Source organism: Pistacia vera, unplaced genomic scaffold, assembly GCF_008641045.1.
Source record: "Pistacia vera cultivar Batoury unplaced genomic scaffold, PisVer_v2 Contig410, whole genome shotgun sequence".
NCBI classification, from domain to species: domain Eukaryota; kingdom Viridiplantae; phylum Streptophyta; class Magnoliopsida; order Sapindales; family Anacardiaceae; genus Pistacia; species Pistacia vera.
This window is the reverse complement of record NW_022196236.1, coordinates 123,516-139,377: the sequence shown is the minus strand read 5'-3', so window position 1 is coordinate 139,377 and position 15,862 is coordinate 123,516. Positions and strand designations below refer to the sequence as shown.

The following is a 15,862-nucleotide window of genomic DNA, read 5'->3' as shown; positions in this document are numbered from 1 at the left end:
CATCCTCCATTGAATGTATTTTTCTGAAGCCAAATCATTCATGATTCATGAATATACAAGCCTTCAGTTTCCGGGTAGAATTTTCAAACTATAAAATTAATGATGATGCATTTTAGATTTTCAACAAGTAACTACAGTCGTGTCATTAACTACAAGTACAAAATTGTTTGAGACGGTCCATAAATTCAGGTGGCGCTATGGCACTCTCGTAATTACCTCTCAAATACAATGGCATACATGGAGATTGACCTGCTTATTTAATTGGCTAAATACTAAATTCAATAATAAGATAAGAGTAAAACTATGTTTAACAAAATATGAATAAAAAAATAAATTTAATGAGTTTAATTTTTTATTTTATCTTTTTATTTATTTTTAAACAACTAATTTTGTATAAAAATCTTTGTAAGATTTCTTTTCAAATATAATATTATTTATAAAGTAAGTGAAGATTTTTATTTAATGGACACTCACAGAATATATAAGGACAATAAATTTTAGCAAAATACCAAATTACAGCTTACTGCCAAAATGTCTGATGAAAACCCAATGATATTGCGCCACGTATGCAACAAATGTTTCAACATAAAATATCCTCACTTGATTGCTTCCGTGGCTCTATCATTCTTACATGGCTCTTCATGATTGGCTGTACTCTCCGATAATCTGGCGCGTGAAATTCTGAGCGTGGCTTTGGGCACAAATAGTTGGGTTGCACTTGAGAGCACGTTATACCGCGTCTTTGACACCGTGTTTTGGAGTCCAAAAGTAACGGTTTAGATGCAAGAATACATGATCGGTGCACTCTGGAGCGTTGGTGTTGGTTGCAGGGTCACCGCCTTAAATGACGGAATCAGCTAGAGAATATGCTAAGCTAATTGAGGTTCACACTCACACGTTAGGCCCGTCTCCTTTCACAACTTGCGTTTAAATTATTTTTTTCTATCTAAGAAAAATATATTTACTTTTAGGTTTCAACCTAAGGCTGCTTATGATCTATATTATAATGTTTCATGAGTATAAATTCTTTTAGAGTTAATTATACATATCTCCCCTAAGGTTTCAATCTTTCACAAACACTCCACTTCTTTAATTCCATTGGGATTACTTTCATTACACTCCTTCAACATAAAAATTTGACAAATTTACCACTATAATTAGTTACTTACATTTCCTACTATCAAGTTTTGGTATTAAATTAATTGAGAGGAGGACACAAAGTTAAAAATTAAAATATTTTGCATAGTAAAAATATAAAAACTGAAAAAAAAACATACTTTTTAAAATATATATTCTTGTAAATTGAAAATTCAATAATAATTTTTTTTAAAAGAAAAAAGATCGTGAGTTTTGACGATCTAAGACTGTTTGCTTAAGAGATCTTTGATCGTCCTACACACAAAAAAAAACCTTTTAAAAATAATATTAAATCTTAAGTATATTTAAAAAAATTAACTTTTTTCTGAAAAAAATTATTATTTTGAAATATATATTATATGATTTAGTATTTTAACATGAAAGGTCCATTTCACCCTTCCCTCGATTAACTTTAACACATAAAATGGAGGGCAAAGGGTGTAAGCAGCTAATTATTGCGGGGTAATGTCAAATTTTTATGTTATAAGGGGTGTGAAATAACCCTACGGAGTCCCATCGGATGTTAACTGAGTGGAGTGTTTGTGAACATGTAACGGTCTTTTCCATCCACATGTGAAAAGTTGAAATCTCACGGGAGGTCCATGTAATTAACTTATTCTTTTATAATAAACAAAATAAATTGTAATTGTTTTTATTATTTAAAAAACTTTCTTGAAATTTGGTGCACTTGACTCATTATTACTATAATCTTATAATGTAAGATTTAAAAATTAATAAAAATAGCCGATAAGTTTGTTAATCTATTAAACACTCTTAAAATAAAATATTAAAAATTAACAAAAACACCCTCACTTACCCATTAAATACCGACAGTTGGCGACCACCGTCAGAGGGTGGTTAGAGTCACCGTATTGACGCACGACCGATTAGATCTGGTCGATCGTGCGTCAATATGACATTTTTCGATCAGATTTATTGTGGATCTTGCCGCATTTGATCGTCAACGTTGACAACTAACTATAGCTAAAGATCTGGTATTTTCCGACCAGATCCATCGTGGATCTTGTCAGAAAATGTTAGATCAGCGCACTACCGACCAAATCCAGTCGGTAGTGCCCTATTATACGAGATTCCAATCAGCTTCCAATGGTGGTGGCCGAAATCTGACAAATGTGGGTTATTGGGGTGTTTTTGTCAATTTAAAAAAAAAATAGAGGGTGTTTAGTAAAATTAACAAATATAAGGAGTTTAAAAAGATTTGAATAATATAAAATAATATTTTGAAAATAAGAAAATAAATGTGTATTTTGGATAGAATAGGAAATAGAGTAGTGAAAAATTGTATACAAAGGGCCTAGTTTTTTGGGAAGACAAGTATGATTTGTTAGTTGTTACAACTGGAGAAATAAAAAAATAATGGGAAGAAAATGATGAATAAATTAATCATTTTTATTCAAGTTTTTAATGATAGCATTTTGTTTAGAAAAATGCACACTCACAACATCTTTCTCAAAAATGTTATTTTACAACCCCATGTGGTAGCTTTTAATTGGTTAGTTCGTAATAAGTCTCATTTGGGTCTCACTTAATAGATTACAGCTAATCAATTATGAACTGTCATATGAGATTGTGAAAGAAAGTTTGTGATAAGAGGTTGTGGATATAACATTATTCGTTTGTTTATTTTTGAAATATTTGTTTTAATTTAAACTAATAAATTCAAGGTACCTTTGTTTGTTCACAAGAGACCATGCAACTAATTTAAATAGTATCTACCATTATATTCACTATTATAAATATTGCAACCAACACGTTCTATTTGACGGCATTGAACATCAGTGGAATGTGAATCCTCTTTATTATGTCAGCATTTATGGAGTCTGATATTTTCTCCTATTCATGGCATGCGATATGCTGTTTTATTAGATTTTCTTCCAAAATTCTAGCTTGAAACGCCATGTAAAAATAATGTTATTGATATAAAATTTTACCTTAAGGCTTAAGTTAAGAGAAATGTTATATTTTATAATAATGAACATTGAACAGAGAAATTATATATGCACACGCATACTCTTATTGTTTTTTGACGTGTTTCATTTGGCAACATTACGAAATTGGATTAAGCTGCATTAAAGAAGACATTCCCACTTGCATTTGTCAAAAGCATAATATGACAACGAAATTGTCAAAAAATTCATTATATAATAAGTTATTGACATACCAAAGGTGTTAAAAAAAATGAAGAAATCGAACTGGTTTTCCGAAAAATAACTAGTTCGATTTCGGTTCAAAAAAATGTAAAAACTGATTTTTCAGTTCGATTATCGATTTACAAGAATATGGGATCTAGTTAACCGAAACCGGTTTTATAAACCAGTTTATTATAAAAATATTAAATATTAGATATTAAATTAAAACCGGTTAATCAATTTTTATTAACTGGTTTGGTTTCGATTCAAGAAAGTTCTTAAACTGAAACATCGGTTCGGTTAACAAGTTCGGTTAACCGTTCTAAACACCCCTAATTGTGACAATATTAAACTGACTGTGTATAATTGATGAAGGGTTGATAATTAATTGCTGTAGGCACCAATAACGCTAGCTCAGGAGGCCTTATAAGATAATGTCATAATAGAGCACTGATAAACTAAATGGGGCTTATAAATCTTTGCACAACCCAGGCCCACAGATCAATATGCTTAGCCAACTTTCCCTATTTTTCTGGGCCGGTACTAGCTGCCTGGCCTGGCTAACCCCAACCCACAATCACGGATGGTTGGTCACGCATTTCGCTGTCGCTTTGAGTGTTGTTATAAAATTGCACGACCATCTGACAATTTCTTTTGACGTTGGCCAGATTCAATTGCATAAAGTAATTTCCTTTAATCATGTCATTATTAAAGAGATATGTCCAACCCCAATTTTAGGTAAGACTTGGATAATCCGAATATGCAATGTTAGATATATAAAGTCAAATATTTACTAAATTATCACATAATTCACACGATAAACATAGCGTGACAGCATGCCATTTGGATTAATACAAGGGAGCTATTACGGTATTTTGATTTAGTAACGAATAATATTGGACTTTTGTCACTTATTTTATTAACACGAAAGCAAAGTTGACAGCAAATAATTAACAAGAAGACCATAACATCACAATTACTCAATAATATTTTTGTATTTTATATGAATAAAAAACATGACGACTTAATTTATAATTTAATTAATATGTCCTCATCGATGAAACCACGTATTTTTGTCTGGGTGCTTTCGATTTGTTGTGCGACTCATCTTATAAGACAACTAATAACTTATACAAACATATTCTAAGTTCTGATTTTATACTGTTTTTTTAACTTATTATCAAAGATTCGAATATCTTGTTCTTTTTATGTTACTGGTTTTACAAAGTCATTCTTAAAACTTTGATGTGTTTGACTAAAGTCGTGACCTTTCACCGCGGCTAAATTTGTTCTGTATCTCGATTCTCAACTGTGGAGTTGGGCTTACATACCGAATTGGCCCATTGGTCAACTATCATTCATTTCAAGCAACCGCTTTGGTTTGTTGCACGTACGGATGGTTGCTTTTTATTCCTTCGTTTAAAGCTGCAAGTATAACTAGCAGACAAAAAGGAAAACTATATTGTATCGTAGCTTAGTTGATATTTTGAATTTATAAGGTGTTTAATAGACATAAAGATTAGTTGAGATATAAAAAAATGACCCACCCTTTAATGAATGGGTACAGTGATTTATAGCACAAATCTCTGCTTTATTTATTAGTTTAGAGAATGATTAACATCAAGTAAATATTACACATTCAAGATAATATGGTAAAAACCCTTTTATGGTTTTGAACTGATTAACATCAAGTAACTACCGATCTTTAGTTTAATATTTTTTATTACTGATCTCTTCTAAAACAAATTTTATCGGTTTAGTTTAACGTAAAGCATTTATATAATGGGAGCTAATATGTTATTTTAGAATGGATTATACTACGGTACTGACAAGGTTTCCACGTTTCAAACGTTTATCTCTAGCAACTCTTCTTACATTATGATACTTTTAATTGCAATGTTAATATTATTTAAAGCCATTCATGTGTGAGTGGTCCAGTAGATAAGTATTATGTAAGAATCATGGTTTAATAATTAATCAACCCTTAAACTAGGGGCAGAAAAACAGCCTCGTAACATTAAAAAGGAATGGGTGTTTGTGACAAAACCGAGTAGTGAATCCATCCAGGAGCAAGGCGAGTAATTTCTTTTTATTAAAAAAAATGTTTTTAGGAGGTTTATCTGAGTAGTTTGTTAGGCCCGAGAATGAAAGAGCATTGGCAGGAGGAGAGACAAACTTTTAGTTGGTAACCGGACATGTAACATTTAATATATATCCTTTTGAGACACAGACAGTAGGCGTTTTAGACTCTGCAATAAAGACTTCTTTATTAATTATCTCTTACACAAAACAAAACCCATTACTTTACTTTACTTCCATACCTTATCTTACCTGACATACGTTGCTTTTATGTTTGAACAACTGCCAAGTATTCTGACTCGTGTTTAACACTAATATGAGGTTTTAACAAATTAATATGCTATTGTTATATTATATAGTATGATTAATAAAAATGTTTATCATATAATAACCATACATTAATAGTGGAATAAAGTAATAACGATACTATCATAAAAAATGCAAAACTCGGGAGTTTGAAAGGGCGTAACAATCACTACACAGTGATTAATAACAGCATTATAAACATGCAGTATCGGGAATGCGCCATTACCATAGATTTAAACAATTACAGGTACTAATCTAGCTGGCTAAAGTACGTTATTCAATGCTGATAAAAGAGACAATAATGAACTTATCTCTATTGACCTTACACAGCTTTCCTTTCAATAATTAAATTAATCTTAGCCTTTCTATGCACTTATGGAAGGTACAATAACTATAACAAAAAAAAAAGAAAATTTGTGGCTTTATCATATCGTTGATTACTCTCCAAAAGCTAAGCCACCCTCTTTGTGAATGAATCCCAGCCATGTTCCACGCTATTTGAAATAATTAACTTACGTAAATATAGTCAAAAACAAGCGATGGCCACACAGCTTGACAGCTCGGAGGTTTTAAGTGAATTACAAATGGAATTAGGAGAATTAGGGGCCCATGCTGTTAGACGGAGACCGTGTTACATGCGCGTCGAAACTGGGAAGGCAATACGAAACATTCTGAAAATTAAAATAGAGAAGACATTCTATAACATAACTGGTGAACCTCGGACTTTGAGATAATGGTGATTGTGTATCTTGGTCTTGCCTTTAGAAAATATAGAAAATATCCGATTGTCTGTGGGATTCTGGCACGCCCTATTGACCTGTTGCTTCAAGACTGACGACATTTCACGCTTAAGAACAATGCCTTCGTAACACGCGCTATGTTTTTGCTTAGACAGTTGCAAATTTGCAGCTATGTGACAAAGGAGCCCCTTTTTAAGTAGGCAGTAGGGTCAGACTTAGGTTCATGTGCACTTAAGGAGGGAATTGGGTTGACAGAGAGTGAATTTATTTTCATTTTTATATTTATCTCATTCGTTATTTTGAAAGTAAGATTTTAGCCATATTTTTTCTTTTACGAGAAACTAGATACTATTTTCAAATAAAATAAATAATTGATTTTCGGTACTTACACCAACCGTATATGACTGAGAGATGATTATTTTAAATTAAATTTATATAAATATCTATCACTGTCACAAATCCTATTTTATTTGTTAAAGTTACGCCGTGAGTAGAGAGTCTCCAGCTTAAATTACTATTTAACCAGATGGCATTATTAGCACAAATTAGCAATACATTATTACATTTATATCATCTCAATCAACAATTAACAAAAAGAAGTAAGCATATTACACTACCCGAACCGTAAAATTATGACCGGGTTTTACCCAGTTGACCCTGGTTATAGAATCTGAAATTTAGTTTTATATGTTAAGTAATCAGGTTAACGTTGAGAATGTTTGTGTAGGTCCTACTATATCCAATCTGGATGCTCGGCTTCTGATTGGTTGGTTCGTTTTCACGCGCCAGAGCATACGTGGAACCAGAGATATTTCTCTTACCGACTCACTTCATTAAGTTTCACATCAAATACAGATATCCTCTGAACTGTGCAGAATAACTCAGTTGCACGCTCTCCTGAGTCTCTGGCTCTCTCTATTTGCTCTCTTCGTTTGCTTCTCTCTTGAGCCTCCCACTCTGTCTCTTTTCTCACATTCATTCTCTCTGTACCATTCTTCTTATCTTTCTTCTCCATCAACGCTGTCTGTCTGTCTGTCTTTTCACCATTTTCTTATTCTGGTTCTTGCTCTTCCTTCAAACTTCAAAGGAACCAGCCATGAACTCCACAAACAGCAAAGAGAAGTTAGTTGTAGAGGTTGTAGCAGCTCACAACTTGATGCCTAAAGATGGAGAGGGTTCATCTTCAGCATTCGTGGAAGTGGAGTTTGACAACCAAAGGTTGAGAACACAAGTCAAGGACAAGGACTTAAACCCTATTTGGAACGAGAAGCTGGTGTTTGACATTAAGAACGTTGCAGATCTTCCCTACATGAACATAGACGTCAATGTTTTCAACGAGAGAAGGTCAAGTAATAGCAGAAACTTTCTGGGTAAGGTCAGGGTTTCTGGTACGCACATTTCTGAAGAAGGTGAAGGGAATCCTGAGCTATACACTCTTGATAAAAGAAGCTTGTTTTCTCATATAAGGGGAGAGTTAAGCTTGAAAATTTATATATCCACTAGAGAGGTTAAGCAAGTGGATTTTGGTAATGGGGTTGTAGTCTCTCGTTCAGGTTCTACTCCTTCAGGGTTTTCAAAGAAGAACAAGAAGTTGCACCAGCAAAATCCCGTTATGCAAATGCAGCAACAGCATTTGGGTCAAGAGGTTAGCAAGTCTACGCAGCAGGGTCAAAACCATGCAAAGCCTGTGGAGCCCAACCCAGGTGACATTAAGCCTGTTGTGATCACTACTGGTCCTGGTCCCGTCATCATGGGTGGTGGGGCCACCGTCGGCGGCGGCCGGGGGTTAGGTATGCTCTTTAATGGGTCTGGTGAGTTTTCTTTAAAAGAGACAAGTCCTGATCTTGGTGGTGGTCCTCTGAACAAGGACAAAACTAGCTCTACTTACGATCTTGTTGAGCAAATGCAGTATCTTTATGTAAGAGTTGTGAAAGCTAAAGATATTTTATTGTTCGGTGGTGGTGATATTGTAGCTGAGGTGAAACTAGGGAACTACAGAGGAATCACTAAGAGGGCGGGTTCAAGCAACTTAGAATGGGACCAAGTTTTTGCATTCTCAAACGATAGTATACAGTCTTCAATGGCGGAGATTTTGGTCAAAGAAAGCAACAAAGATGATTTCTTGGGCAGAGTTTGGTTTGATTTAAGCGAAGTGCCGAGAAGGGTTCCTCCGGATAGCCAACTGGCGCCACAGTGGTACAGAATGGAAGATAAGAAGGGTGATAAGGCCAAAGGAGGAGAAGTCATGGTCTCAATATGGTTTGGAACTCAGGCTGACGAGGCATTTGCAGAGGCGTGGCACTCAAAGGCAGCAAACGTGCATTTTGACGGGCTTTGCTCGATTAAGTCCAAGGCTTATCTTTCACCAAAACTTTGGTATTTGAGAGTCTCAGTTATTGAAGCGCAAGATATTGTTCCAGGGGACAAAGGGTCTATGATGATGAGATTTCCAGAACTTCATGCAAAACTGCAGGTGGGAAATCAGGTTTTGAGGACCAGAATCGCGGCGCCTAGCGCAACGAGGAGCTTGTCAAATCCTTACTGGAATGAGGATTTTTTGTTTGTAGTTGCGGAGCCATTTGAAGATTATCTGTTGATTGCAGTTGAAGATCGTGTTGCTAATAGAGACGAGGTTGTGGGCAGAGTTTTTCTTCCTGTGAGTGCAATTGAGAGAAGAACTGACGATAAACCAGTGGTTTCTAGGTGGTTTAATCTTGATAACCATTTTGGTAACCCTGCTGATACCAAAGCTATGACAGGATTTGGGTCTAGAATTCATCTTAGCGTCTCTCTTGATGGTGGTTACCACGTACTCGATGAGACCACACTGTATAGCAGTGATGTTAAGCCAACGGCAAAACAGCTCTGGAAACCTCACATTGGCGTACTTGAAACGGGCATTTTGGGTGCAACAGGGCTTATGCCAATGAAGATAAAAGAAGGGAAAGGAGGATCTGTTGATGCTTATTGTGTTGCAAAGTATGGTCAGAAATGGGTTCGAACACGAACCGTGGTTGATAGTCTGTCTCCCAAATGGAATGAGCAGTATACTTGGGAAGTTTATGATCCTTGTACGGTTATCACAATTGGGGTGTTTGATAAATGCAGGCTTGACAAGAACATGATTAACAACAGTGGTGGTCGTGATTCTCGAATTGGAAAAGTCAGAATCAGGCTGTCTACACTTGAATCTGATCGTGTTTACACTCATTCATACCCGCTCCTCATGTTGCACTCTACAGGTGTGAAGAAAATGGGTGAACTTCATTTAGCTGTACGATTTTCATGTTCTAATATGGTCAGTATGCTGCATATGTACACCATGCCATTGCTACCTAAGATGCACTATGTGCATCCTTTGGCAGTGAATCAGTTGGAGAGCTTGAGGTACCAAGCTATGAATGTGGTTTCATCCCGACTTAGTCGGGCAGAGCCACCCCTGGGGCGGGAGGTGGTTGAATATATGCTTGATCATGACTCTCACATGTGGAGCATGAGAAGAAGCAAGGCCAACTTTTTTAGGCTAATGAATGTGATATCTGGTCTTGTTACCATTTGCCGTTGGGTGGAATCTCTGCGCAATTGGAGCAAACCGGTATACTCAACCTTGTTTGTGGCATCTTTTCTCACCGTGGTTGCATTTCCTGAGATTATAATCCCTTCCATGTTGCTCTGTATGTCACTTGTGGGACTTTGGCAATATAGGTCCAGGCCACGCTATCCACCTCACATGGATACCCGGCTGTCGCAAGCTGAGAATGTTTTCCCTGATGAATTGGATGAGGAATTTGATTCGTTTCCAACGGGTCGAAATGCTGATATTGTTAGACTGAGGTATGATCGACTAAGGAGTGTTGCTGGAAGGATTCAAACTGTGGTTGGGGATATGGCAACTCAAGGCGAACGATTTCAAGCACTGCTCAGTTGGAGAGACCCAAGAGCCACCTTCTTGTTTGTAGCTTTCTGCTTGTTTGCTGCTATTGGGTTTTATGCTGTGCCATTTAAATTGGTTGTTGTTATATGGGGGCTGTATGAGCTGAGGCCACCACGATTCCGGAGCAAATTGCCTTCTCCAGCTTTGAGTTTCATCCGGAGGTTGCCTTCAAAGGCAGATAACATGTTGTAGACCATTAGCGAACAAGCCTGTTCATGGATAGTGGGGATGGATATTTTGGATATAATATAGTGGAATGTCTAATGTTTAGGATTTAATCTATGTACTTTTGTCTGCTGTTATTTTTAGTTATGTGTCTTGGGAGACCAAATCCATATTTAAGGAAATTATGTACGAACCTTCAAGAGAAGCTGTTATTTTTAGTTATGTGTCTTGGGAGACCAAATCCATATTTAAGGAAATTATGTACGAACCTTCAAGTTCTCTATCACGATTATGAATCTATTATATATTTTTTGTAATTAAAGTGCTTTTGATTATTTGATGGTCTTCGGCTATTTGTTTTGTCTTTCCAATGCCACTAATAACTTCATAACAAAGTTCCAACGGGCCAACCCTCTTCCATTTTCAGTCTCAAATCCTGTTACTAGACATCCTCTTGTAAATGGCGAGATACCTTTAACAAGTAACGGTTATTAATCATAATAAATTAATAATATTTAGATTTGAAAATATATGGCAACCATGGATCTGTCCCAAAGCTCTACAGCAGCAGCTGCTTGCAATCTGCCCACAACATCAAAGCTATCAAACAAATTTCTGTTGCATGGACTTTCTTATGGGAATTAAGAAACAAGAACTTAGCAAATGGCAACATAAATCTCCCCGGTGGCATGTAGACGCAGACAGCAACAAAAGTTTTTAAGTACAAATATATATTTATGACATCAGTGGTCCCCGTCAATCAGAAAATATGCAGACGCAGTGATTCACATTAACTACTTATAAGCATAGGTCAACAACATGAACAAGTCTGGGTCAAGCAAGCATGCCATGCATCACTTCAAAACTTGCTCCTTCACAAGTATAATTAATAAGGTCAGATTCTGCAAATTGTAAGTTCTCTCTTGCAGTTCAGAGCAGAGTCTCAGTCTCTCTGAGAAGAAAGTGAGTATCTTCCTGGAGAAGGAGAACATTCAAAATCTGGTGTCTTTATTTTTTATTTTTTGTATTTTTCATTTATGTGATTTTCGTTATTTTTCTTTAAACTGATATTTACTTTTGGTATTTAAAAAAATAAACATTTACCACTACAGTTATTACTATTGCTGTAGTACATATCGGAACGAACTACGACTTAAAAAAAATTTTAAACTTGTATTTATTTGGTTGTGTGCGGCGAGTGGCGATCTTTCTAGTATCTCCTTGCACCAACTCTGTTTCTTTCTGGGAAGAGTAATAATTACAAAACAGAGTAATGGCGCTATGGATGGAGGCAGGATCAGAACCCAAAACCGAAAGCGAGATAGCTGACCTTGAAGCTATTACTGCCCTCAAAGAGTCGGCTGCCCTTGAACTCAAGGTCCTTTCTCCCTCTCTCTCACCTCTTTTTTTTTTTTTTTTTTTTCACTCTGGAATTTCCTCGAACACCTGCCATACGATTAAATTTATTTAAGCTACTTATGAGTTCTGTTATATTTACTTCTCTAAATTCAACCACAAACAAAGCATCATGTTCGAAGAAGCTGTTGTTTTTTATTTTTTTATTTTGGGGTTTATTAGTTTGCTTGCCTCAAGTAAGCTTCTCGAGGTTATTACATTAATTGAAAAAAATTCCGTTGGAGAATGTTGTTATTATATTTGTGGGTTTATTGTTTTTTCATTAGCGTTGCAGGAGAGAGGCAATGAGTATGTTAAGCAGGGTAAAAAGCATTACTCTGATGCTATCGATTGCTACACGAGGGCGATAAATCAGAATGTTTTAAGTAGCTCTGAGAACTCGATTTTATATGCAAATAGAGCCCATGTCAATTTACTACTAGGAAATTATAGACGCGCTCTCATGGATGCTGAGGAGGCAATCAAATTGTGCCCAAATAATGTTAAGGTTGGTAGTTATTTCATGTTCAGGTTCTTAGATGGTCTTTCTTTGTTGTTAGTTTAATTTGTTTAATTAATTAACCTATATCTCATGTTGCTTAGGCATATTATCGGGGAGCTAAAGCGTCATTGGTGTTGAATTTGTTGAATGAAGCAAAATCATTTTGTGAAAAGGGACTTGAGCAGGACCCAGATAACAAGGAACTAAAGAAACTTGCTGGGGAGATTGATTCACGGAAGCAAGAGGAAGACGAGCGCCAGGCTCTAGTTTCTAAGGCAGTGTCAGAGGCTAAGGTTTGCTAATTGGACTCTATGAAACCAATTCTTTTTGTTTGTTTACCCTTAAGTCATATTCCTTACTTCATCGAATTTATGTAGGACCTTGCTTCTGCAATCCAGAATAGAGGCTTGAAGATTGGGAAGGCGATGTTTCAAGAACTTACTGGATTAAGGAAACCGGTTTTAGATAATAATAATATTCTTCACTGGCCAGTTCTTCTTCTGTATGCAGAGGTTATGTCCAGTGACTTTATTGAGGACTTCTGTGAGACCGACATTTTTGCAGTTCATCTTGACATGATATCCATTTTCAGAGGCCTTTTGTTTTAGCATAAAATTCGTTAATTGCTTTATTCACTTTGTCTTTATTGTTGATGTATATCGAATTTTGCATAATACATTCTCCACCTTTTGTTGTTTGTACCACTTTGTGATGTCCTCAACTATCAAACATGTTTTCAGAAGGTTGTCCACCACTGCCATGGGATAAAGAAAATAACTATATGCGTGAAGCAGTTGAACTGTACTATGAGGTAACCAATTCATTTTCAAGATATTTAAGTTATATTGTATATAGAAAGAACTTGCACCTTCAATTGAACTTCATGGAAAAATAGTTCTTGTTTCTGGTTTTCTTTTTATATAAAAACTTTGTTTGATCATGGTAATCCTATAAGCGGAGGAAAACTATTACAGTGTATAGCAACATTTTGTCGTATAATGCCTGCTGCTAAAAATATTTTCTGGTGCCAATTTAGGACACCAGGTAGCACCATTATTGTCTGGAAGCCCTTCATTTGCATCTTTAGTGATAGATTTTAGATGATTTTTATTTTCAATTCTTGTACTTGGTTTATCAGGCTGGTTCTGGAGTTTCTCTGTCAAAGACAAAACTTCTCCGTTATCTGCTAGAGGGGACTGCCAGTGCTAATGCTGAAAGCATCAGTGATGAAGAGAAGGATGCAATTGATGACTACTCTGCAGGTATCTGAATTGTGGTATTTTCAGTTGAAGACTTGATAACACTATGTAAATGAAGAGGTTTTATGCTAATTATCTCTCAATAGGTGCTTTTTGTTTTTTTTTGTTATCTTTTTTTGGCTGCTAGTTGCATGTCTGTCTTCATTATGCTTAAACAAGTTTTTAAATTTCTTTTAAGAGTTCATTTTATCTTCCAAGTTGTTTACAGTTCTTTTCTGAGTTTCATGTAGATGCTTAAGAAAGATCAATTGTTTCAGGTGAGTTAAATTTTATATGTATATTTAAACTTTTCTCTTTTCATTCCACAGGTAGGGGCTCTAAATGGGTCAAGGTAAATGAGAAAAGGAAGCTCTATGATGTTCTGAAAGAAGCTAACTTCATCATCCCTGGGATCCCAGGTTTCTCTATTTTCTTATCAGAGCAATTCAATACATTATCTCTTTATACACACACATAGGAAAAGACACACTCGCACACTGACATGCTATTTTGCAAGTGAACCATTTTCTGTCATGTTTTCATTGTTTCCATATGATTGCTGTGTATGCAGTCTTTTATGTTGTTTCAAAGACCTCCAGTTTCTACAAAGATTTCAGATCAGGCAAATGGACTCCACCTCCATGAGTGGGTAGCATAATCAAAACAACTAGTAGCACAGTTTCTTATCTGAAGATATATATTGCTGTTAATGAAAGTGAAGGCATTGTTGATAATCAGTAGAAGAAAAAAATCTTCATAGACCTTTGGGTGATAATGTTCATAGATCCACAATGTTTACCTGTACACCAAATCAGAGCACTGAAGGCGTTTTCTTATTTGGCCATTGTTGTAGGATTTTTCACTTCTTCGACTTCGAGGATTTGATGTATTAGACTATTAGTTAGCACAATTTCCCTAATGGTTCTACGCGAGAGTTGAAATTAAACCAATTTCTATTGATTGGATCCATGATTGGTTTGAAGCCATGAAACTTGGCCAAAAGTATTGACAGGGCATGTGTTCATTCCAAGGAAGGAGAAGGAAAGCCTTTATTTTTATGGAATAAAAAGCACACGAATGAATAGGTAAACTGTAAAATACAAGTGGCGTGTTAAGAGTACAATATGAATCTGAGTTATAGAAGTAAGAATAGCTCACTTTCCTTCCTATAATTTGATAAACAATTTGAGGGAAGTTGTAGATACCTCGACTCCCGGTAAAAGGGGGAATGGTTACGAAGTCTAAACCGTACGTGTCGTGATCTATTCAACTCAAGAATCTCGTTATTGGAGTCTCCTTTTCTACTAGATCCTCTTGCCTTCATTGTCAAAAAGATCCCGGTTTCTTTATTATTAAGGTTACGTTTGATTCGCTATTTTTTTTTTTTGACACTTTTTAAAGTAGTCTTTTGAAAAAGTTAAGTTTAATTGAGTTAAGTTAAGATTTGAATTTAAATATGTATTCGATATATTATTTGAATATTATATTAAAGTTAAATAAATTGTTGAATAATTGTTTGATATAATTTTCAAAAAAGATTTTAAGATAGAATATTTAGAGACATTTTAATTAAAAAAATTATTATTTGATTTATTGAACTTTTCAACTTACATTTAAATAATATTAATTAGTTGCTTGATAGTTTTTTATTTATCACTGAATTAAAAACAAATTCTCCATAATAATTTCAACTACTAATATACTATTTAAAAACACGATATTAATACATATATAAATTAATAATACGAAGCTACTAATAATCATTCCTCAGAATCCTTCGTACCCTTATATTCAATTAACAATTACGAGATGGACTTATGTTCTGTCCATTGTTTTAAAAGCCGGGCCGGAGAGCAAACCGCTCAACTTCTCGGGTCACGGTTCAACCGGTGACGTCATCACACATCATGATGACGTCAGCACATGTTAAAAAACCTTTTTTTTTTTTGTAGATTTCTATTTTTTAATAAGACAATAACAACTTAATTACTGTCCAACATGATTCAAAGTTCAAATTCAACAACAATCTCAACATAATTTAAGTATTTAAAAACAATCCAAAGTCCAAATCCAAACATGATGTTGTATTTACATATTAAATGACAAAATACATAATAATTAATAACAAAACATTTGGTGCAAGCTAGAAAATAACCAAATAAGCATCCAAAGCCTGTATCATTTTCATGGATTGTTGGTGGTGGACAAAGCCCTAT

At 35.1% G+C, this 15,862-nt stretch overlaps 2 protein-coding genes across 3 annotated transcripts; both read left to right on the top strand.

Moving 5' to 3' along the window:
* Positions 1 to 7,508: 7,508 nt before the first annotated feature.
* On the top strand, positions 7,509 to 10,773 carry LOC116142494 (FT-interacting protein 4). Its single transcript, XM_031427915.1, has one exon. It carries the CDS (start codon positions 7,509 to 7,511, stop codon positions 10,536 to 10,538), a length of 3,030 nt encoding a protein of 1,009 aa, XP_031283775.1. The 3' UTR covers positions 10,539 to 10,773.
* Positions 10,774 to 11,345: 572 nt separating this feature from the next.
* On the top strand, positions 11,346 to 14,592 carry LOC116142506 (tetratricopeptide repeat protein 4 homolog). 2 transcript variants are annotated; one of them, XM_031427937.1, is made up of 8 exons: positions 11,346 to 11,889; positions 12,202 to 12,414; positions 12,510 to 12,701; positions 12,807 to 12,986; positions 13,139 to 13,219; positions 13,547 to 13,670; positions 13,976 to 14,065; positions 14,218 to 14,592. In XM_031427937.1, the coding sequence occupies exons 1-8, from the start codon at positions 11,785 to 11,787 to the stop codon at positions 14,289 to 14,291; spliced, it is 1,059 nt and encodes a 352-aa protein (XP_031283797.1). In that variant the 5' UTR covers positions 11,346 to 11,784; the 3' UTR covers positions 14,292 to 14,592. The 2 variants fall into 2 exon arrangements, with proteins under 2 accessions (XP_031283797.1, XP_031283796.1); XM_031427936.1 differs by having other exon boundaries at positions 11,351 to 11,889; positions 12,786 to 12,986.
* The last annotated feature ends 1,270 nt before the right edge of the window (positions 14,593 to 15,862 follow it).

What these genes read in the sequence shown, in the direction of transcription:
- LOC116142494 (XM_031427915.1), top strand. Translation starts at nt 7,509, where the DNA reads ATGAACTCCACAAACAGCAAAGAGAAGTTAGTTGTAGAGGTTGTAGCA.
- LOC116142506 (XM_031427936.1), top strand. Translation starts at nt 11,785, where the DNA reads ATGGCGCTATGGATGGAGGCAGGATCAGAACCCAAAACCGAAAGCGAG. An exon ending in AGGCAGTGTCAGAGGCTAAG is followed by an intron (nt 12,702 to 12,785) that starts GTTTGCTAATTG and finishes GAATTTATGTAG; the next exon opens with GACCTTGCTTCTGCAATCCA. An exon ending in CATCATCCCTGGGATCCCAG is followed by an intron (nt 14,066 to 14,217) that starts GTTTCTCTATTT and finishes CTGTGTATGCAG; the next exon opens with TCTTTTATGTTGTTTCAAAG.